Source organism: Lonchura striata, chromosome 5 (genome assembly GCF_050655825.1).
Source record: "Lonchura striata isolate lonStrDom1 chromosome 5, ASM5065582v1, whole genome shotgun sequence".
Classification (NCBI taxonomy): domain Eukaryota; kingdom Metazoa; phylum Chordata; class Aves; order Passeriformes; family Estrildidae; genus Lonchura; species Lonchura striata.
The window spans coordinates 35,176,076-35,198,830 of NC_140707.1; the positions used below are offsets into that span (position 1 = coordinate 35,176,076).

Here is a 22,755-nt window from a genome sequence, read left to right on the forward strand (position 1 = left end):
TCTACTAAGAAAATTGAATTGTTCTGCCATTAAATGGACTTTATTTACATTACCTTGTTCTAGAGATACCCCTACAGGAATGCATTTGTAAGCCACAGTGGAAAAAACAGCTTCTAAATCAGAGTTCTACTTAGCACTTCCATGGCGTATGTTTTATGTTGGGTTTTTTGAATGTTGGGGGATGGTAGGTGGTGGGTGTTCTGTTTCCTTGTTGCCTGGGTTATGTGAGGGTTTTTGTCTGCTCTAAATAGCAAAAACTTCTGAGATTTTTGGTACCAAAATGTTCTGGTGCTCCAGTTAAGTGCTGTTTGTACTCTCCTATGGTGCTCTTCTCTTACCAGTAGCTAATATTAGGGAATATGAGGAAGCTTAACCAGTATGTGGAAGCAAAGAGAGCTTTTAATAAGTTGTAGTTGTCACTTGTTTCTCAAGCCTGTGTCACTGTGTTCTTTAAGCTGCTCAGTTGAATTTTTAGTGTGATGTGCAAGAGTAATGGGGTTAGAGAACTGATGTGCCTGGCTGCTGGTAGTATTGTCTCTGAATTGGGAAGTTGCTGAATCTCACTGCTTCAGACAGTCAGGTCTCTTGAACTCTGAACGGTTTGGACAGTCACTTTCATTCTGAAAGCTGTAGTTATAAAAATCATTCTGGCATCTGTTTTATAGTTGATTTCTGATGTTTAACCATTATAGCTACAGAGTTAGTGTTGGAAAAGCAAAGCTTCTAAAACAAGGGTGTAGCTCTGTGGTTATCAAGCAAATGGCATTGAGAATATGACTTTTTCAATAGTGTAATGGCAGCTCTGAATTGCATAATCTCAGTATTCATTTTAGCAGTTCATTTGATTTGTTTATTGGATTTATTTACTTGTGAGGAAGATGTAGACTTCTCCTGACAGTGAGCATTGAAGTGTTATAAAACAGAATTGTTGCTAGAATTGTATGATTATAAGCTCTGTTACTTAAACATGACTGCAGTGCTAGTCTGCAGTCTGTGTTCCTGCAAGAGTAGTGAAATCATGCATATAATCATACTCCTCACTATAATTGGGTACATGTGTGCCAGCTTCACCTCTGACTGCATTTGTACCCCTGGTACGTTCTTCTTCTTTGCATTTTGCATGGGCTGTGAGTTCTAACTGCCATGGTAAAAATGCTCATTTTGCCTGTCAGTATTTTCTAAAACAGAGGGTTAATGATTTTAAATATCTTCTCTTTATGACTTTATTCTCTGATATGTAGGGGTATCTAGCACCTGCAGTTGCATGTATGATGGTCTTTGTGGTGCCATCTGTATTATCTGGAGGTTTTCTGAGTGTTGAAGTCTGTGAACTGGTAATTTGGAGGTTGCAGCCCAAGATACCACCTGAGCCTAGGTCACAGTACATCACAAGGGGCTGGGATCCCATAGTCAGCTTCTGAGTAGAAAGTAAATCTATATTTTGTTATGCAAGAGCATATAACTTTCTGTAAAGCATCTGGCTGCTTCCAAACAATGAACTGTTGTTTATGAAAATCTTGAGAATAGACTGCTTTCCACAGTTAAGATCTGCATGTTTCTGGCTCAGTGGCAGAAGTCCTTACTCTTACAGAGTTCATAGTAAAATGGACCTATTCATGTTACTGGCACATCTGCACTCTAGTTATTTTTACTTTTTTTCCCCCTTGAATATTTTACTTATTTGTTTTTTTAGCAGTGACTGTCTGAGCACCTAGGTAGAAATTGCTGTCAAATTCCAGTATAGCGTAGTTTACTGTCAGATATGATTTTTCAAGGTGGTAGATCTGAAAAATATTGCTGCAGAGAGGATTCCAGTTACTTCAGAATCACGATCTTGTCAGCTGTGGATTAGATGAGAGCTTTTTAATGAGCTATGCTTAGTGCTGTCAGAAAGCTGGGAAAGAGGGGACAGGTTAAATGCCGCCTTGGATTCTTCAAATACAACAACATAGCTCTCTTTATGTTGTGTAATTGCTAATTTCCATTCTATTACTCTGTATTCCTCCAGCATAATTACATAATCTGTAATTATGTGAACTTGTAGGTCTACCTTTTGTTATGAAATTGTTTAAAAATCTATATTTGCTAATAGAATTATGGGAATGAGTTTAGTATTGGAGAACAGCAAGAATAAACTAGTTCAGACTGCTGTGTACTTCTGGAGGAGTATAGCAGAGATGTTTGATTTACTGGCTTCTCTGCAAAGTACCATGGGGTAGACTATCAGGATTCCCAGTTATATTAGTGAAGAGGGATTTGACATTTTTTCTCCCTTTTCTATAGGTTGTTCCAACAATCCTGGAGAAATTCAAAGAGAAGAAGCCCCAGGTAGTGCAGGCACTGCAGGAGGCCATTGATGCAATCTTTCTTACAGTAAGTAAGAGTGAAAATTTTCCCATTGTCTGAGAATTGGTCTTGAACTTTGATTTGCTTTTCTCTTTACTGAAATAATGACTTTTTTATTCAACACTGTAGACCACATTGCAGAACATAAGTGAAGATATTTTGGCAGTCATGGACAACAAAAACCCAACAATTAAGCAACAAACATCCCTTTTCATTGCAAGAAGCTTCCGACACTGCACACCTTCTACTCTGCCAAAAAGCCTGTTAAAACCTTTCTGTGCTGCACTTCTTAAGGTAAAGAAGTTGATACTTCTCTAGCATTGACTTGAGTACTGTTGGTGTGAAACCTTGGATTGTTTGGGGAGAAAGACCTGAATGAAGGTAGTGTAGAGACCAAAGAGTTCTTGTGTGCTGTGTAGCCCTCAGAGTTGGTTTTGGCTGATATCAAACTTGAAGGTGACTGTCAGTCAGGGGAAAAATTTGGTTTCTTTTATCTTAGCTTTTTTGAAGCTGTAGGCTCACTAAGTTTGCAATAGATTAAGACAGTGACTTACAGCTATTATCCCAGACACTGCCACTTGCATCTTGCACACATCTCTAAGTTTTTGTTGGAATGCTATTGTTAGCTATGAATAAAATAACAATCATTAGTGATTCATACATGGCAGTGACACTAGAGCATTTTTCAGTGTAAATGATGATATATTCTTCTTTTGTTATTGCAAACAGCCCTTTCCCTGCTATAGGCAATATCCCTGGCTTAAAAAACTGAGATTACAACAAGATTACAGAACTTTAAACTCTTTATGAACTTTCATGGTGTTTAAAGCATGAATGTTTAACCTCTTCTTGTCAAAAAAAAAAAAACCAAAAAAAAAAAACAAAGGTGACAAAATGGCTGTATCTGAGAAAAAGTAGACTTGGTCAGTACATAAGAAAACCGAAGTGTAAACCAGCCTTTTTCTTTCTGTAGTAGAATATCAAGGATTACTCTGTAGTAGATTTAGATTCTAAATAAGGGGAGGGGATTTGTTTAGAAGATGTTCAGATATGAGCCACAAGTCACATAACATAAATTGTCTTTCTCTGCAGCATATCAATGATTCTGCTCCTGAAGTAAGAGATGCTGGATTTGAAGCATTAGGCACTGCCTTGAAAGTCGCTGGAGAGAAAGCTGTGAATCCATTTTTAGCAGATGTGGACAAACTAAAGCTTGATCGGGTGAGTATTGTTATAAATGTTGTTAAAAAGGCTCCATTTATCCATTTAAAATGCATCTTAGGCTGGAGAAGGTGAAAGATGATGCTTTAGTCTAGTTAATTTCAGAACAGATTTTTGAAGATGTATTTATTACTTGAATGTTACTGATGTTGCAGGGAATCTGAAAATCTCTTCATTCTTACATAAAGTATCTTGACTATATTATCTGTGAGGTGGGTTGTGAGATTTAGTTGTGGATTTGGTTGGTGGTATATGGAGTTTTGTTTGTTTTTTAACATTTTGTTGTCTGAAACAAGCTTTTAGGTCACAGCCATATGGTTTAATTTTTTATTACTAGATAGAATTTGGTATTAAAGACTTGCTTCCCAACAACGAATTTGTTATACTTTTGCATAAACTGGCAGGTATGTTGACTGAATGAAGATTTTATAATTTGAGGTGCTTGGACTTAGTCTTAGAGCATCTATGAGTATCAGTAGGGTGTCAGTGTTTTCTTAGTATATAAATGTACTTCATTTTGAGCTAGGAGAATTATTTTGGCAATATGGTGATGGTTGATGCCACTGACTGGTTAACCTTACCAGGAGCACCAGATAACAAAATCTTGGAAAGTAAACTACTTAAAATCTTCACACTTTTCCCACAGCAGTCAAGTTTGAGCCACTGCTGGTAAAAAGAGACACTGTGCATCAATTTTGGTAGCTAAATGGCTTCTTTCTACCCCCACCTCTTTTTTTTCCCCACTGCTTGACAGATTAAAGAGTGTGCTGAAAAGGTAGAATTGGTTTATGGTAAAAAAGCAGGAGGAGCAGCTGAGAAAAAAGAAGGCAAGCCTATTACTGGAAAGACCACTGCTCTTCCAGGGCCTGCAGGAGATAAAGAAACAAAAGATGCAGCAACCAAACCAGGACCGGTGAAAAAAGCATCAGCAGTGAAGGTGAGAGGGTTTTCTGACAATCAATTGTCTGTGATTGCATCAAATAGGTACTTACTGCAGATCAAAGCTGGTCTGTTGAACATTTGCCTCCATTGAACTATCACTGTCCTTTTGCAGGAGTAGGTGAGCCTAACAGCAAAAGGAATCTGTTACTTTCTGGGAATGTAATGAAATCCCAGTTTTTAATGACACAAACTGACTTGCCACTTATGTCTTAATACCAGATTTTGATTTTGAAATAGTGATAAAAGACTGGAGGCATTCAGAGGAGCTTCAAGTGTTGCAACATTGATGTGCTCTGTGATATAGTAATACCTGGCTGAAGTCAACATTTCTTGTAACCAGCAAGGCTACTAATTAAGTATTGGGTATTTTTTCAGCATAGTTTTCAGTTTGTTCCTTTGTACCTTCTGAAGTAATTTGAACTATTAGCCTGTATTTCTTTAATATTATTCTTTCGATTTTAAAAATTGACTGCAGTACATGGTCTTTGTAATAGGCTACTTAGTTCTTCAGGTGGGATACCTGAAAGTGAATAGAAGAATAGATAATATTTTTGAAATATATTGGTACTCAGATAACCTGAGAAAGAGAAATCAGCCACAAGTTTAGTATCTAACCAGTGTCCATAGGAAAACATACAGATTAAGTCATTATTCCCTGAATTTTTACAAATGTATTCGTCTTTCCTTTTTCATCTTCCACTGTCCTGTTATGTTTTGTAGAACCTGTAGTCTAAAAGCAGTATATTAATTAAATAAACTCTAGCTTATCTCTGCCTGCAGTTGTTATGCTATCAGAGATACATATTTTTCTGACATTAGAATATAGAAGTGCACTATAGGAAAAACAGCAGTTCTTTTGATATCTGAGCTAGAGAGCTATTTGATCTCGGCTACCTTGTCTATTTACTTTCTAGGCTGGGGTCCCACTCAAGAGAGGCAAACCAGCTACAGCTGCAGGTACAGGAGGTGCTGGGCCTAAAGGCAAGAAGGGTCCTGAGACCAAAGAAATCTTTGAATCTGAGCTCTCTGTGAGTATTCTGCTGTTCTGAAATACAAAGCCCTCTGTAACCAAAGATTGCAGCTTTGGTTAGTCAAGTTCTTCAGGCACTACACAGTTCTTTATGGAGGTTTTTTGGTTTTGTTAGGAGAAGGGAAAGTAGTATGTATACATTTGTAACTGGTGAAATGGGACTTTGGTAAATACACCTGTTTTTCAGGCTGTTGTTGGCACCAGGCCATTTAAGACAGTAAGAAATCATGCTTATACCCTTATAACAGGGTATGTTATTGTCCCTGAAGTAGGAAGAGATAAAAAAACAGTTACACTTCATATGTAATTTAGGACACATGATTTGCTGAAGGAATCTGGTATTAAAAGCCTGAGAATACATTATTGTGGATTTTACATTGAAATCTAAAGTGAAATAAAGTAATAATTAAATGAACTAATATGTTTTCTGCTGTTCATATTAAGTTACATTCCAAAAAGTTAACTGAATTCTGCATGTTAGCTGACCATCTACCTACTTTACTCTGGTATCTGTGGGTCAAACAGTAACAAAAAACCTGTTAGAGCTTTGCTAGATGTATCTGCAAGTTTTTTGGACTGTCAATCCAAACCATAGTTTCATTTGGAATGTTCCTTAGAGTGAATAACTTCTATTGTGTATCCAGCTTATATTGTTAGTTATGCAGTAGAAAATGAGAATACAGTTCCTGTGGGTGATGCAGACACCAGTGAAACAAGGGAAGTTTTTAACTTTCATTTTATGTTTTGCTAAAATGGAGACAGAAGATACGTCTTCTCCTGTCTGCCCTTATCAACTTCTGATTTGTTGTTGTCAGTGCTTATTCAGACTTGATCCAAAATTACCTTGCAAATTTTAGGTTACCTCTCCTTGATTCTTTAAGCAGAATGTTGGTATTCAAGATTATTTTTGACTGTCTGCACAGTTTCTCCTACTTTCCAGAGATTACTTTTCTGTTGTGGTGCAATTTTAGCAGCTTTCTAAACCCATAAGACCCCTAAACCACAATCTATACTGAAATCTTTTAACCTACAACAGAACCCGTTTCCTATTTTGTAAATGCACCACAGTACAAGGGTCGGTGCAGTATATTACCGGTCCTTAAGATAATAAAACTTTTGAAATAAACTCTTAAATAAACTCTTCTGAAGTGATGTAGTGGAGTGTTAACCTTGTTTTGATCTGGCTGCAGATAGAAGTATGTGAAGAGAAAGCTGCTGCTGTCCTTCCAGCGTCTTGTATCCAGCAGTTGGACAGTGGTAACTGGAAAGAGAGGCTTGCCTGCATGGAGGAGTTTCAGAAGGTATGTTTGGAACAGTTGATAAGAGAGTCAGTAGGGAAGGAGAAAACAAATAATAAATTCTTTAGCTCTTTAGGCCTCTTAAGTCTCTTGAAGTACTTACTAGTAGTAGTTGTATGTCAGCACTTCAGATGGATTAAACAATACTTGAAAAAGCCAAATGGCTTATATGGTTTAAATTCCATAGCAATGGTGGAGTAAGTATTTTGCCTTAATGTGCTTTTGTCAAAAATACTTGTATTTTGATCGAGGTATTTTTAAAACTCCAAGTAATTGTAAAGCTTGGTTTCAAAGATAGCTAGATTTAAACAAAAGATTTTGCAACATCTAGGCCAGATCTATTACAAAGAAGTTCCTGTTATTTGTGTGTTGGGCAGCAATTGCTTGTAATCAACTCTCAATTTGCCAGTTGAATTTTTTGTTTTGAGGCTTATACAGTACTAGCAGTCTTCACAGCTAGTGGAAAGTGCTTCATGTAGTCACAAACAAATAAAAGCTTCAACTGTAGATGTATAAGTAGTTCACACCATTACGCCAGTACAGTAATGACTGAGTTTACTATTTTAGTGGGAAAAGTGACTAACTTCAGTTGGGAAATGGTGACTGGCTGCATTGAAATGCTGCTGCAGAAGCCTGCTTTATTAAAATGTTGTCATTTCAATTGAATTATTAAGCCTAACAACAGCTAAACCCCAGTAATTTAGATCATATTCAGGCTTAATCTCTGCTGTGTGGTCAACATTCCAACATGAAAGCTTCATAAAATACTTAATAACAAAAGCAGCTTTTTGAGGGGCAGGTGGGCTGTTCTGGATTTTGTTGTGTTTTTAAGTGTTAAATTCCTAGGGTTGGAATGGCCAATATTGATTGTTAAGGACATTTGCTATAGAACATTAAAGGAATAGTGATGTAGGTTAAATGTTGGTTCAATACCTCAGACTCCTTGTAAAAATGGCTCTTCAGGTAAATTATTATGGTGAGAATTTCTCTGCTTTAATTCAGTATTAAGAAAATACTTTGAGAACAGTTGAGAATTTCTGTTTGTTTTGTATAATTTGTGACCCACTGGTTAACTTGATGTTTATCTTTTAGGCTGTTGAGCTTATGGAAAGAAGTGAAATGCCTTGCCAAGCCCTGGTGAGAATGCTAGCCAAGAAACCTGGTTGGAAGGAAACAAATTTTCAGGTAATACATTACATTAACAGAAATGGACTATTTAGTTACTAAAGGATAAAGTTTCCAGCTGAAAGGCTGCAAGTGCATATGTTACGCTGTGGCCACAGTTCTATCTGTAATCAATGAGAAAATAAACTATCAAATTGGATTTTATTCCTGTTGAGAGTTGAGACTCTAGATGTCATCTAAAGTATCTAAAGATTGTCTTTAGATGTATATCATGTATACATGTGCATATACGTAAGCGTGTGTGTGTGTGTATAAGTTATAAAAGTAGATAATGGTAGCCCAGTATTATTTATTGTGTGTATATATATAATAGTTTGTATTTGTATGTATACACAGTTTTTGTGTATAGTCACACAAAACACCTGTGTGTGTGTACAAAATATCTGTGCATAAATACTTCTACATATTCAAATGTGTGTATATATATATACAAATACAAATTTTGTGTGTATGTTATTATTTACCCACAAATCCATATAATTTTTATATGTACCTATAGATATATAGAATGAGAACTTAGTTTAAAATACACAAAGACATCAGTAAATTTCTTGCTGTTTTGGACACTGCAGGTGATGCAGATGAAACTGCATATAGTTGCATTAATTGCACAGAAAGGAAACTTCTCCAAAACTTCAGCACAGGTTGTGCTGGATGGTCTTGTAGACAAGGTTGGTGATGTGAAATGTGGAACTAATGCAAAAGAGGCCATGACAGCAATAGCAGAAGCGTGTCAGTTGCCATGGACTGCTGAGCAGGTGAGTGAGCAGCAAAGGTACTCTTTCAGCAAATAAAATCAGAAATAATGTGTAGTGTGTCCTTTCAGTCTGAGGAGTAAATCCCAAATCTTTGACTTTTCTGTGTTGCATGAAAGTGATTTGTTTGCTCTCAAGATGCTTCCCAAGACAGAAGTTAAATATATATTCCTCTAAAGTTGAAAATAGAATCATAGGATGGTTTGAGTTGGAAGGGACCTTAAAGATCATCTAGGTCCTCCCCCACACCATAGGCAGGGATACCTTTTACCTAGACCAGGTTGCTTAGAGCCCCATCCACCTTGAGCATTTCCAGGGACGGGGCAGCTACAACTCCTCTTTCAGTTCAGACCCATTCCTCTTTGTCCAACTGCTGTATGCCCTTTTCAGAAGTTTTCTTGGAGGCCTCCTTCAAGTACTAAAGGGCTATAAGAAGATCACCCTGGAGCCTTATCCAGGCTGAAAAATTCTATTTCTGTCAGCCTTCCCTCATAGTAGAGGTCCTTTGAATCATGGTGGCCTTGCTCTGTACTCATTCTAACTGAACCATGTCCTTCCAGTGCTGAATGCCCCAGAACTGGCTGCAGCACTGTTGGTGGGGTCTCACAAGAGCAGAGCAGAGGGAATCCCCTGAGAATTCCCTCTTTCACCCTGCTGGCCACACTGCTTTTGGTGCAGCCCAGAACACAGTTGGCTTTCTGGTTTGAGTGCTCATTGCTGGGTTTTGTGCAGCCTCCTTGGAGGAGCTGGACGCTCTCTCTTGCACACGCTCTCTCTCCATTCATCCCCCAGCCTGTGTTGATACCAGGCGTTGCCCTGACCCAGGTGCAACACCTTGGTTTGTTGAAGCTCCTCAGGTACCCATGGGCTCACTTCTCAAGCTTGTCTTGGTCTCTCTGGATGGCCTCCTGTCCTTCAGGTGTATTAACTCCACCACTCAGCTTGTTTCATCTCAAACTTGCCCTCGGGAAGCCCTCAATCCTTTTGTCTGTCACTTATGACATTAAATGGCACTGGTCCTAATATGGATCCCTGACGGGAGTGCTGCGTGCCATTAATGTCCATCAAGACTCTGAGCCATTAACCACCACCCTCTGGATGTGATCATTCCACCAGTTTCTTACCCACAAGTCCACCCATTAAATCCTTCTCTCCAAATTGGAGAGAATTGGATGTTGTAGGGGCTCTTGTCAAGGGCCTGACAGAAGTCCAGATATATGGTATCTATAATTGCTCTATTATAAAAGGCCCTGAGGTTGGTCAGGGAGGACTTCCCCTTGGTGAAGCCATGCTGGTTGTCTCAGTCACCTCCCTGTCCTCCATGTGATTCAGCACAGCTTCTAGAAGGATCTCTTTTATGATCTTCCAAGGCACAGTAATAATAATTAACTAATGTTTCTGCTTTTTTAGAAAAGCATATACGAATCCATAAGAAAGCTGCCTCTGGCTGCCTCCAAGTACAGGGATTTCTGGTTCACTTCAGTTCCAGTTGTATCCTGCTACAGTGACACAGTTGCTTTTTCATTTTCTGTTACCCTAACCTTTTCTGTACACTTGTCCTGTGTTTTTTGCAGGTATCTTCACTTATTGCTTTGTCACCTGGTTTGCCAGTGAAAGTTTACAATTAGCTCTCTTCTATTCCAGGTTGTGGCTATGGCTTTCTCTCAGAAGAATCCTAAAAACCAGTCAGAAACTTTGAACTGGCTTTCAAATGCAATTAAAGAGTTTGGCTTTTCTGGGTAAGTCTTTTAAATAAATTCCTAAGAGAAACTTGAATGAAAATGTTTCGAATTTGGAGCTAAGGCTCTGTTCATCTGAGCTCTAGTTCCTTAAATTGTGATGCTAGCCATGTTCTTCTAGCTCTTAGTATATAACTGAAAGTATCTGGCATTACTAGTATGATAGGATGTGATGACATTACTAGCTACTTTACTCACCACTCAATCTTCTCTGAAGATCATCTGTCTTACGGTTCTTACAGGTGTGGGTTGCGCACAGAGCTGTGGTACTGCATGTCTATTGTACCCCTACTTGGATACACCTGCACCCGGGTGGACCACTACACATTTTGTAGTTGAAAAGAAAAAAACACAACTGAATCTCATAACCTACTGGAGAGTACATAACCAGCATGCCTGTTAATCTCCTTGGGAGACATTTTGAGGTTGATGGCAGGTGGATGAAGTTTTAGCCAACAAAATAGCTGTTATTAAGTCTGGCAGTGTTAGAGTGAGAAATTATTTCTCCATCAGAACCAGGGATAGCATGCCTTAATTTTTAATCACTAGTCTTTTAACTGGATGTGGTTAAGCATATATAATAGAGTTTAGTCCTGAGGAAAAGAATCTCTAAGCAGGGAAAACTTCAATTATCACTTAATTTGACTACTTGGGCAGTTACTCTACCTGTCTTAAGATATTTTGTGGCTTTTAGGTGGATAGTGACATGATTGAGTCTGAGAAATAAATTCTTCCTTAGTAAATTCCACCAAAAATACATGTTTGCAGCATGGAGCATATATAGATGTGTTACTGCAGAAGTGTGCAGAAGAGGCTGCATAGGTAATACATAAGATTCCCACCTTCCTTTATTTCTCTTGTAAATATCCATTTGAAAATTGTGCCTTTTTCTTGAAAATCGTGAGAGTACCTAACAAAAAAAACCCACCAGAAAAAAAAAAAGACCCACCAGAACAGTAATATACCCTCACCTTTATTGTGTAGTCATGTTTCAGGTACTAGATTCTTTCCTCAATATTTCAGTCCTAATTGTCCACATGGATTATGTAGTTTAAGAAACTGCCAGCTGTGATAAGAGTAAGCTTTTGTATAAATTGTTTACTGATTGATTTTCACAGTAGGCTATTCTCCAGACTGATTTTTCAGTAGTTATTTAAGCAGCTACTATCTACACTGTACCTGTGATTACATAATTTTATGAGTATGAGTATACATGTCTTCATCTAAGTTAGCTGTGTAAATCTCTCTAGGGGTATCTTTTTTAGTTAACATACTGTGATGATTTTGTTTGTTGATGCTGTTTCCTGTGTTTTGTTTTATTTATGGGAGACATGTTTTTTCCACAGATTGAATGTCAAAGCTTTCATCAGTAATGTGAAAACTGCTCTTGCTGCAACTAACCCAGTGAGTAAATTTAGAATCTTCATCCTGAATTATTATCAGTCCTGGATTTGAAGACTGAGTGCTTTTTCCTCTTTCTGGCAGGCTGTGAGGACTTCTGCCATTACATTGCTGGGAGTAATGTATCTTTATGTGGGACCTTCTCTGCGAATGTTTTTTGAAGATGAGAAGCCAGCACTTCTCTCCCAGATAGATGCAGAATTTGAAAAGGTATGAAGTGGAGCTCTCTTGCTACCAAGTGTCATTAAAGCTACTTTGAAACTTCAGTAGCTGGAGTTCGTAGTAATATTGTTGTCTAACTCTTGGGCTTGTAATTGAGCCAGACTTAAGACAGTGCACAAAGGCTGCCAATTCATTATGTGTAGCTATCTCAATAGTCCTTTTTTTTCATTATGAACTTGAAAGGTTCCTGGGTTTGTTTGAATAGTGTAATTGTTTAGAAATCTGCTGTCCTGATCCAGTGCATTTGTATCATACAAGTGGTTTTATTTTTAGTGTCAAATGAAAAATTGTAAAATTGTTTCTGATTATGTGTTGCTTGCAGATGCAAGGACAGACAGCACCAGCTCCAACTCGTGGCATTTCCAGGCACAGCGTGGGAGGTGGGGATGATGGTGAAGAAGAAGAACAGGAGGAGGCTGGGAATGATGTTGTGGATCTCTTGCCAAGAACAGATATTGGGTAGGTTTTTATTCTATCACCTGAACACTCACTACCACTTCAATTCAAAATTTTGCATTTATAACTGCTTTCTAAGCAGAAATCTATGGTGTTAAAGCTCTCAAATAGAGATATTACTAAGTAAATGGACACTTCACCTGTTTTTTCTCTTGCAGTGATAAGATCACAGCAGAACTAGTGTCTAAGATTGGGGATAAAAATTGGAAGATCAGAAAGGAAGGTCTAGATGAAGTGACAAGCATAATAAATGAAGCAAAGTTCATACAGCCAAACATAGGAGAACTTCCAGTTGCTCTGAAGGGTCGTCTCAATGACTCCAATAAAATCTTGGTATGTTTTTCAAAATCCTGTTTCAGTTGTTTCCAGCTTAAAAGTTAAGGTAGTGATAATTGCTGAAGCTTGCTTATTACTGTGTGGTCTCTTTCAATCATTAAATCAACAGTTTGGAAATAGTTCACTATGTGTTTCAAAATCATACATTTCCCTATTTTAATAAATATTTTCCTTTTTTTTCATTTAAAATTGCTTTGAATGCTTTGAAAGAAATAAAAACTACCTTTGCTCTGAATGTAATATAAGGAAATCTTAAAAGAATTTGACTAATAGTTTCATTTGTCACAAAAGTGAATTGTTCCTTGTTTGAAAATATTTGTACTTGAAACTTAATTTGCTCAGTATATGGAAGTATATTTTGGTTTTCAGTGTGATGAATTTGAAGGCTGGAATATGTTTTATTGAGCAGGCATTCTAAAGTAAATGCTTAATATATAGCAGTATCTCTTTTCCCTGTATAACTGAGTTTTTGCACAAATGCTTGTTACACTGTTTTATTTCAAACCTTTTTTTTTCCTGTTGTGCAGGTGCAACAAACTCTGAGCATTCTTCAGCAGCTAGCAACAGCAATGGGCCCCAATATCAAACAGTATGTGAAAAATTTGGGAATTCCTGTCATTACAGTTCTAGGAGATAGTAAGGTAGGACAAGCATCAAGATCTCTTTCATTTTTGTGTATCTAAGCCATACATACCTGAAAGGTGGTTGGTAGTTAAAACTTCTTGGAAGCTTACCAATTTTTAAAAAAGTTCTTGCCTGAATGACAGCTTAATATTCAAGTATAAATATTCAGATGTATTTTCTCCTTGTAACTAAACCCAGTAAAACAATCTGGCTTTTAAATGAATGTGGTGACAATGTGCGTATTTCTGCTGCTGGAAGTACAGTATTTTAGGCACTGAACAGGTTTGCTTGGTAAAGTTTCTTGTAGACTTTTTAATGAATCACTGTGGATTCCAGTATACATTGTTGTTGTCTTTGTCACTGTGTAAAGGACTTTTAAACTGTAGGTCTACATAGGACTTTCAGAACTGATTCTGAAGATTGTGTAAATAGCATCAGTGTTGAGTTTGCCAGGATGCTGTGTCAAAATCAAGCTTAGGACCATGGGAAAGAGCTATCTGAAGCAATGGGTAAAGAGGCTTGGGCAGATGCCAATATCTTGTGTCAGAAGTCATGGGCTATTATCAAAGATGGCATACTTCAGCTGTCTCTGCTTGGAATGTGAGTAGGAAGAAGAGCAGAAGCTGAATCTACCTGTCCAGAACAGTGGAAAGACTTGGACTAGTTCTAGGGCTAGATAAAAATCTCGTGGTTCAAATTATTTTCCCTTTAAGAGATTTTATGTGACTGTTAAATTCTTCTTTTAACTCACCAATTATCCTGAGGCAACAGCAAACTCCTTTTATAGGGTCATAGAACTTTTTAGGTTTGAAGGGAGCCCTACAGACCATCTAGTTCCAGCCCACTGCCGTAGGCATGGACACTTTCCACTAGACCTGGTTGCTCAGAGCCCCAGACTGGCAGGAGAGTTGCAAGTATGTGGTTTAAAGATAAGACCAATTGTGATTAACTTACACTCTTAATTAAAATGTGTAATACTGACATAACTTGTAAGCACAATAATGCTGACAGAAGATTGTATGCTCGTTTGAACACTCTTTCAGTGGTGATTTTTTAAGTACTTTAAGTGCAAGATTTAACTAGTTTATGAAATTTGTCAAGTTTTTGAAGATGAGAATAGTCCATTTTGGGTCCTGCTTCACTACGTTTATAGTGGACCCACTAAAAAATTGAGGAAAATAATCAGCTTGTAGCATGAGTGAAAACAAATTAAATTTGGCTGATGGGAACCAAGGCCTTGTCAGAAAGGCTGATGAGGATGTGTTTATCTGCAGCACATGATTTGTTTCTTTTCTTCAATGAGGTAGAAGATGGGAGAAGTTGGTAAAGCAAGGATGCTGTCTTCTTGTTGACATACATATATGCCTGGATGTTACTTCTGCATTTATATGGTTCATACTTAACTAAATTAGTCTGCTACATTACTAGCTTTCCTCAGAAATTCTGCCTACAGGAGAGGGTCACATGTATTGAGTCATGTCTAGACTGATAACATTTTAAAGAACCACGGTTGTTAAATATTCCATCTGGCTTCTCATAACTTCATATAGCTGCTTCAAATAAGGGTGCTGTTCTAAATCTTACTTGGAAAAAACAGGATGGAAATTGTTAGGAATTAGAGGGCTCCCTCATTCCTGATTTTGCTCATATGTATCCTAAATGGGAGTGCCCTAATAGGAGGCTCCATAATCCACTTGCCTTGATTTATGAATGTGCAGTCTATTTTAAACACTATATAAGTCATTAACATTAATTTTTAACTTCTTTGAGAGTTAGATACCCAGAATTATCATCAATGAATGGTAGCATGTAAAAGTAATTTTAGAGATACCTTTTCACCCTCTTTATGAAACTTTTTTTTAAAAAAATTATGGTAGATAAGTATAATGTCTGATTTGGAGATTGCTGTAGCTGATATCATCACTGAAACTAAATTCTTCTGAATCTTAGGCTTCTTAAGCTGCAAATAAAAAAAGAGATTTCAAAGCCCATGATGTGGAAGCTTTTTGCTTTCATAGGAAGGATGACTATTGCTTCTTGTGTCGTAATCTTCTGACCTCTCTTTAGATTCATTCTTTTTAAATCTTGTTCTTGCTGCAGAATAATGTTCGTGCTGCTGCACTGGCAACTGTGAATGCCTGGGCTGAGCAAACTGGCATGAAAGAGTGGTTGGAAGGGGAAGACCTGTCAGAAGAGCTCAAAAAAGAAAATCCTTTCTTAAGACAAGAGGTAGGCTTCTGTCAAGTAAACTTCTTATCTATGTCAAATCGAAATAACCTTATGTCTATAGACTCTTTATCTCTGCAGACTGAAATTACACAACACTACCATTATATGGGAAAACAAGTCGCTGTGTATTTGTTCTGACATAAAATTGTTAAACCTTAAAAGGCTAATAACAAACTTTCTTCTTGCATGGTAGCTGTCATTTAGACTTCAGTGCCTCTAAAATGGAACTTTTGTCTGTTTCAATTAGCATTTAAAGAGCTAGTTTATGTTCCCTTACATTCACTTTGGAACAGAACTGGAGACATTAAAAAGAGTGGCTGAAATTCTATTCCTTTCAAAAGGAAGGAACAGCCTGCAAAGAGACCAGGCTTAAAGTTTTAAGATAGTTGTGTGTTAACATGCTGTACTTAACTTTTAATTTTTGTAATTGCTGACATGAAAATTGATGTTGTTGAAGAATATTTGAAAAATGGGTGGGTTTTTCCTACTTACATTGTAGAATGTAATGGTGTGTGAAGGACTGCTGTTCAGACTCTCATGCCTTGGCACGTACAAACTTTGCACAGCTCTGTGAACACTTTAAAACTTTCTTTCAGCTTCTTGGCTGGTTGGCTGAGAAGCTGCCTGCCCTCCGTTCTGTTCCTTCTGACCTACTGTTGTGTGTGCCCCACCTGTACTCCTGCCTTGAGGATCGAAATGGGGATGTGCGCAAAAAGGCACAGGATGCCCTGCCGTTCTTCATGATGCATCTGGGCTTTGAGAAGATGGCAAAAGCCACTGGCAAGCTGAAGGTACTTCTGTTACAATGATTAGATCATGTGATCTTGAATGAGTGAATATTAAGCCTATTCACAGTCTCATGATAAGCTGTCTTGAGTCATGTAAGCTTGTCTGTATTGAGTATTTTCAGGGGCACTGAAAATAGAATCAGGAGCTGTGAGCTAGAGGTTTATCTGCTTCAGAAATTATTACTGCCATTACAGGCTTATTACTTCAAGAGCTTGATATTTATTCACTCTGCTTTTCTTCTGAAAGAATCTACTTGCAGATAGCTTCCATACCAGTTGTTGTCCCACTCTATGCCTGTCTGCTCATGCTTTAACATGGTTTCTAGCAGTTTGATTTAGCTTATGGACCCTTGAGTGGTGGGTAGGCACTCCACTGACATCCAAAGACCACTCACCCAGAGTGAATTTGCATAGTTCCCATAGATCTTGCAGAAGAAACTTTAAGGAAAGATATTTTAACTCAAAACAAAAGTATCTTGAGAACAATGGTGCTTTAAGATGACCATCCTCTGAGATGCTTAACAGAGCATGGATTGTTTCAAACTAATTTTGTTTTTGTTCTGTAGCACATATTGGAAAGATTAGTGATAGACATTACTAATATTATCACTTCTTTTTTTTTTTTTGCACTTTTTGTTTTCTAGCCAACTTCCAAAGACCAGGTACTGGCCATGCTGGAGAAAGCCAAAGCTAACATGCCAGCCAAACCAGCTCCACCTGCTAAAGCATCTTCCAGAGTGGTAGGAGGAGCAGCTCCAGCCAAATTCCAACCTGCATCAGGTAACCTCTGAAATTTGAGGAAATTACTGAGAAAATGGTGGATTTTGAAGCTTTTTGACATGCCAGAGGAATAAACATACTTAGCTAAAGAATAGGTATTCAGTATAGTTAGGGTTCTGGTTGGTCTTGCATTTGAATCAGTTTCTAGTGTAGGAGGATGTTTCCTTTCCACACAACCATCTGTCAGCTGCTACTTGAAAACTTGAAAATATGTACTTGGTATTGAAGCTCAAACCAAGCTGGGCTAAAGGGGAAGGTTTTTTCTTATACTAATCTAATTTTAAGATAATATTTTTAAAATGCTTTCACATTATTTTTTGTCTGGACTACTTACTCAGTATAGTTCACTGAGGGACTACCAGAATGCTTCTGTGATGGGATTAGTGGACTACTGATTTGAAGAACCAAACTGCCGGGGCTAGCTTATTCAAGCCAGGTGCAACTACAGCTCTAGACATTAGCCTGCACACTATATATGTCTGCATTTTAAAATTTTTTTTGAAAAATGACAAATTGGCTGACATACCATAATCTTAATTAGGAAAACTTTGCAGGCTAACATGGAATTTAAGGAACTTCTTCAATGGGTCTAAAAGCCTCAGACATATGTGAGATTAAGCATATTGTATCCACAAATGGTTTTTCTGATGTCCTAAGAAGAGAAAACTGATAACCTAAAATAGGCTTCTAGATAACTTTAAATGGTCTATTGTTTCTCCAGCATTTGCTGATGATCTGGGGTCTAATACCATGGAATCCAAGCCTGATCTCAAAAAAGCCAAAGCAGGAGGACTCTCCTCTAAAACTAAGGTATGTTGATTGCCTTTTGTGTAAAATGAGTTTCATTAAGTTAGTAGCTGTGGTTTATTAATGTGTTGTAAGATAGAAGAATGTAGTCCTTGCTACAGACAACTTTTATTAAAAATCTTCGTGTTTGTTTGAACTCTGAAATGACAGGCATTCCCATATCACTTACCTGATCACAGCTTTCGTCGTGACCTATTTAATTCCTAATGTCCATATTGTCAAAAATCAGTCTTATGTGAAACTCAGTCTGTTCTAAATTTTCCTGGCCACTTTGATTTTCTGGTGTTGAGAATTCATTCTTACTATTCCAGGTCTAATGTTACACTTGAATGTTAGTTTTGAACCTATGTATCAAAATAAATTAATCTGTCTTACAGTGTGAAGGGTAAGAAGTTCTCAGTCAAAGTGCAGCAAGGGAAGGAGTATGCTTAAAAACATAATCTCAACTGATTACAGTCAATTTTTGGTTAGGTTTTTCTGTTGTTTTGTGTTACAGTATTTTTTTTTCTGTTAAAAAAAAAGTCCTATGTATATAACTAAAAATAACCCAAATTGTTCTACAGTCCCATTTTCTCCATTGTCTGAAGTAGTGCTGTAACAAGCACATTTGATGTAGGTCTATATTTATGGTAAGAATGAGCAGAATAAACATTGAAGGATGTTGTAGGTTTGCTGAAGTCAATGCAGTGTTCTGCCAGAACTCTGCTGGTAGAATTAAGACTTTTGTTGTCAGAAAGCTGTTTATTCTTAAGAGTTTCTATTCCAAACCTTTTAATGCATTCTCAGCAAAGACTTTTCTGTGTTATTTCCAGCAGTCAGATGTTAATAGCAATATGTCCAAGGGTAATGCCCGCCTGTCCAAAGCTAATACAAGCCTCAAGGGCGGTTCAAGTCTGACAAAGAACCAGTCTATCAAACAGGTACCACGTTGGATTTTAGGGATGTGTGTGGGTGACTAGCACACTGGTTGAGAGTGTTGTATCATACTTCACAGGGTACTACTGTGCACACTGTCATGGGTATTGCTTCCACAGCAGCTGAGCACACACTTTTAAACTTCTAATCAACATTTTTCTTTCAGCTTTGCTCTGGCTCTTGTACACGTAGGCAACATGAGGGTGGCAAGTATCTATCTAATGCTTGCAGTTACTGGGACTGAGGCATATATATGGCTTGTGTTGCCTGCTAATTCCTTGCTTCTTTCAGGTACAGGGAAAGAAGGTGCTAAGCAAGCCTAATCTGAAGGAAGATGATGATAAATCAGGCCCTATTTTTATCATTGTCCCAAATGGGAAGGAACAGAGGATGAGAGAAGAGAAAGCTCTGAAGGTGAGAAAAATCAGGATGTGTTCACAAATTTTGAAGTGGAGGCTTTAAATGCATTCTTTAGTTTTTAACTTAGAATTAAACATACTGTGGCATGTGTTAGCCACTGTCCATCTCTTGGAATCTGTTTCTCCAATTGAATTTCATATCTCAGTAGCAGGCTTACTGTGGTGTTTCTTTTCTGATTTTCAGATTTTGTCTATTTATACACTGTCATAAAAACCTAAGACCTTTTTACATTTTTCAAGTTGTGAAGTATCATTAAGCTTAGTCAATTCTTTTCAGGTACAATGTCAGAGTTCTAGGATACATTGCAAATACTTTAATATAGTTATTTTAAGCAGCCCCACTTAGCTGTAGGGAAAATTCTATTATGGAAAATATACATGTTATTTGTAACTTGCTAGTAAGTAGGCCTGTCTGGAGGTTAAAAACAATGACTTTAAGTGATAATTATTAAGATAATAGCATAAGGCTAATCAGTCCATATGAAGAAAACTTGTCATTAAAAAAAAAGGTGAGCAAACAACACTGATTTTTCATTACTTATTGGCAATAAGAAGGCTTTGAAAATAGGCTCTAAAGCAGAATTAAAAGATGTTCAACCTGCAGCATCCGTGAGGAAGAAAAGGTATTGCTTGATGTGCATTCTAAATGCTGCCTTTTACAGGTGTTAAAATGGAATTTCACTACTCCCCGTGATGAGTATATTGAACAGCTGAAAACACAGATGTCTACTTGTGTGGCCAAATGGCTACAGGATGAGATGTTTCACACAGACTTCCAGCACCACAACAAAGCACTGACTGTTATGATCGAGGTGAGTTTGGATCTGTGGTAGAAGATGAGGCTGATAGAATTACTCTCTGCTGTGAAAGATACTGCTTGAATTAAAATCGAATAGAAATTCTCTGAGGAGCCATGGGTCATTATTCTGTGTAGTTGAAACCTAAACATACATAGCAGTAATTTTCAGTGGTATGATGAAGTTGGTATTAAGACTGTTTCTCAGGAGAAGGGAAAATTTCCTCACCAGAGACTTCTCTTAGAATTTCAGAAAGCCATATAAGTTAAAAGTGGGTATGTATTGTTCTAAGAATCTACCAATAAATGTAGATTATTTTATTATTTTGCCAGACATAGCTTAGCTTATTTCTTGTTGAACAGTGTCTTTCAATTTACATAACTTTTTTTTTTTTTTAACTGCCTTCAAGCACTTGGAGAGTGAAAAAGATGGAGTCATCAGCTGCCTGGATTTGATCCTAAAATGGCTTACCCTGAGGTTCTTTGATACCAACACAAGTGTTTTGATGAAAGCACTTGAATACCTTAAATTGCTTTTCAATTTGCTGAGTCAAGAAGAATATCACCTCACTGAAAATGAAGCATCCTCTTTCATCCCATATCTTATCCTAAAGGTACAGGTTTTTTTTACAGAAACTAAAATTATTTTTCATTAGGTTTATGGAAGAATGCCATCAAACACTGCAATATGTTCATTCTAAATATATTGTGAGTGGAGTTAAATCCAGTTGATGGCTTGTGTGAAATTCAACAGGCCGTGTTTATTTAACCTGGAGAAAAGGAAGCTCAGGGGAGATCTTAGTGCTCTTCATAGCTACCTGAAAGGAAGCTAAGTGCTCTTCATAATTACCTGTAGTGAGGGGGGTGTTGATGTTGTCTTGTCAAGTAACAAATGAATAGAATGAGAGCAAAAGGCTCAAATTGTTCTAGGAAAGGCTTACATTGGATATTTGGAAAAATTTCTTTCCTGAATGGGTTGTCAATCACTGAAACAGGCTGCCCAGGGAATAGGTTTAGTATCCATCACTGAAAGTATTTAGAAGACATGTAGATGTGGCACTTGGGGACATGGTTTAGTGGTAGACTTGTCACCGTTGCTTTAGCGGTTTGACTTGATGATGTTAAGGTTGTCTTTTGTCACCTTTATGATTCTATATTGCATATTTCCCTTAAAAGCCATGGACAAAAAATGGATTTTGCCTTGAGAATGATTCTGGCTTTTCTCAGACTATTTAGAATAGTCAAAAGTATAATGAGACTGTATAAAATATTCTGTATTTCTTCCCCTCTTTTTCATTTTTTTTTACCTTAATTTTCCATTAGGTAGGAGAACCAAAAGATGTCATCCGTAAGGATGTACGTGCCATTCTGAACAGAATGTGTCTCATCTATCCAGCCAGCAAGATGTTCCCTTTTATCATGGAGGGTACAAAATCAAAAAACTCCAAACAACGTGCAGGTAGGAAATGGCCTGTTGAACTGCATGTGTTCAAAGTACTTGAAATTGCTTTGGTTTGCATCTTGAAAAACCCAGCATAAGAATGTTAGGTGGGATGTGAGATTTACATGCACATGGCATTTTATGCAGATGTTTGTAAATGTTTAAAGGATGAGATATTCAAGTAGTATCATATTGCTTGCTTTTTTTTTTTTTTTTTTTTTTGTCTTTGTACCTTCCAAAGGCATGTAATCTTTTAAATTGCTGTATTATGAGTCCCTTGAGTAGGCTTGTTTTCTTAGTGAAACAGTGCTGGGGAGAACAGTAACAGTACTATTTTCTTACTCAGCAAGAGAATCAGTTAATCTGATCAAGAAATGTCTCTGCACTGTACATTTGTCTCGCCACAGGTAATCTCTGTAATAAGGTTGTGACATTTGTAGTTCCAACAACTTCCTGATCACTTTGATCAGGTATAAGCAGATCCTGGTATAAGCAGAAAGTTAAATTCTCTATATAATATAGTATTGCAAGCTCACAACTGTTAACCTGAATGTGATGTTAATTGTAACATTGCTTATACGTGGTTATGGGAAACACTTGAAGTGTAGAAGAGTGACTGACAGCTTTTATCTGTGAAGTAGTCTGCTGTAGCTCACTATTGATCCCATAAATCACCTGGAGTATATCTATCATCAACTTTGTGGTCGGCAGTTCACTACAGTGAATGTTCAAGCTGTGCAAGCAACACAGGAATTGGAGGGCTTTCTTCCCAGCAGCTTTAAAGTTGAATGTGCACATGTTATCTTCTTCTTTTAGAATGCTTGGAAGAGCTTGGATGTCTGGTTGAATCGTACGGCATGAATGTTTGCCAGCCAACTCCAGGGAAAGCCTTAAAAGAAATGGCAACCCACATTGGTGACCGGGACAATACTGTGCGCAACGCTGCACTGAACACCATCGTGACTGTCTACAATGTCCATGGCGACCAAGTGTTCAAGCTGATTGGAAATGTCAGTATCACTGCA

At 37.5% G+C, this 22,755-nt stretch overlaps 1 protein-coding gene across 10 annotated transcripts in view; it reads left to right on the forward strand.

The window, feature by feature from the left end:
* Nucleotides 1–22,755, forward strand: part of CKAP5 (cytoskeleton associated protein 5) — a 53,023-nt gene that overhangs the window by 17,167 nt on the left and 13,101 nt on the right. For 7 of the 10 annotated variants that reach the window (XM_085581785.1, XM_085581789.1, XM_077784175.2 and 4 more), the window contains 24 exons: nucleotides 2,284–2,373; nucleotides 2,476–2,640; nucleotides 3,439–3,567; nucleotides 4,322–4,504; nucleotides 5,424–5,537; nucleotides 6,730–6,840; nucleotides 7,930–8,022; nucleotides 8,595–8,780; nucleotides 10,422–10,516; nucleotides 11,863–11,920; nucleotides 12,002–12,127; nucleotides 12,462–12,598; nucleotides 12,754–12,928; nucleotides 13,459–13,572; nucleotides 15,656–15,784; nucleotides 16,381–16,575; nucleotides 17,217–17,352; nucleotides 18,074–18,162; nucleotides 18,972–19,079; nucleotides 19,366–19,488; nucleotides 20,156–20,305; nucleotides 20,700–20,903; nucleotides 21,613–21,748; nucleotides 22,547–22,740. In XM_085581785.1, the coding sequence (XP_085437911.1) occupies nucleotides 2,284–2,373; nucleotides 2,476–2,640; nucleotides 3,439–3,567; nucleotides 4,322–4,504; nucleotides 5,424–5,537; nucleotides 6,730–6,840; nucleotides 7,930–8,022; nucleotides 8,595–8,780; nucleotides 10,422–10,516; nucleotides 11,863–11,920; nucleotides 12,002–12,127; nucleotides 12,462–12,598; nucleotides 12,754–12,928; nucleotides 13,459–13,572; nucleotides 15,656–15,784; nucleotides 16,381–16,575; nucleotides 17,217–17,352; nucleotides 18,074–18,162; nucleotides 18,972–19,079; nucleotides 19,366–19,488; nucleotides 20,156–20,305; nucleotides 20,700–20,903; nucleotides 21,613–21,748; nucleotides 22,547–22,740 (3,240 nt within the window). The remainder of the gene's footprint in view (nucleotides 1–2,283; nucleotides 2,374–2,475; nucleotides 2,641–3,438; nucleotides 3,568–4,321; nucleotides 4,505–5,423; nucleotides 5,538–6,729; nucleotides 6,841–7,929; nucleotides 8,023–8,594; nucleotides 8,781–10,421; nucleotides 10,517–11,862; nucleotides 11,921–12,001; nucleotides 12,128–12,461; nucleotides 12,599–12,753; nucleotides 12,929–13,458; nucleotides 13,573–15,655; nucleotides 15,785–16,380; nucleotides 16,576–17,216; nucleotides 17,353–18,073; nucleotides 18,163–18,971; nucleotides 19,080–19,365; nucleotides 19,489–20,155; nucleotides 20,306–20,699; nucleotides 20,904–21,612; nucleotides 21,749–22,546; nucleotides 22,741–22,755) is intronic. The other 3 variants (XM_021533350.4, XM_021533361.4, XM_085581791.1) reach the window with 1 other exon arrangement.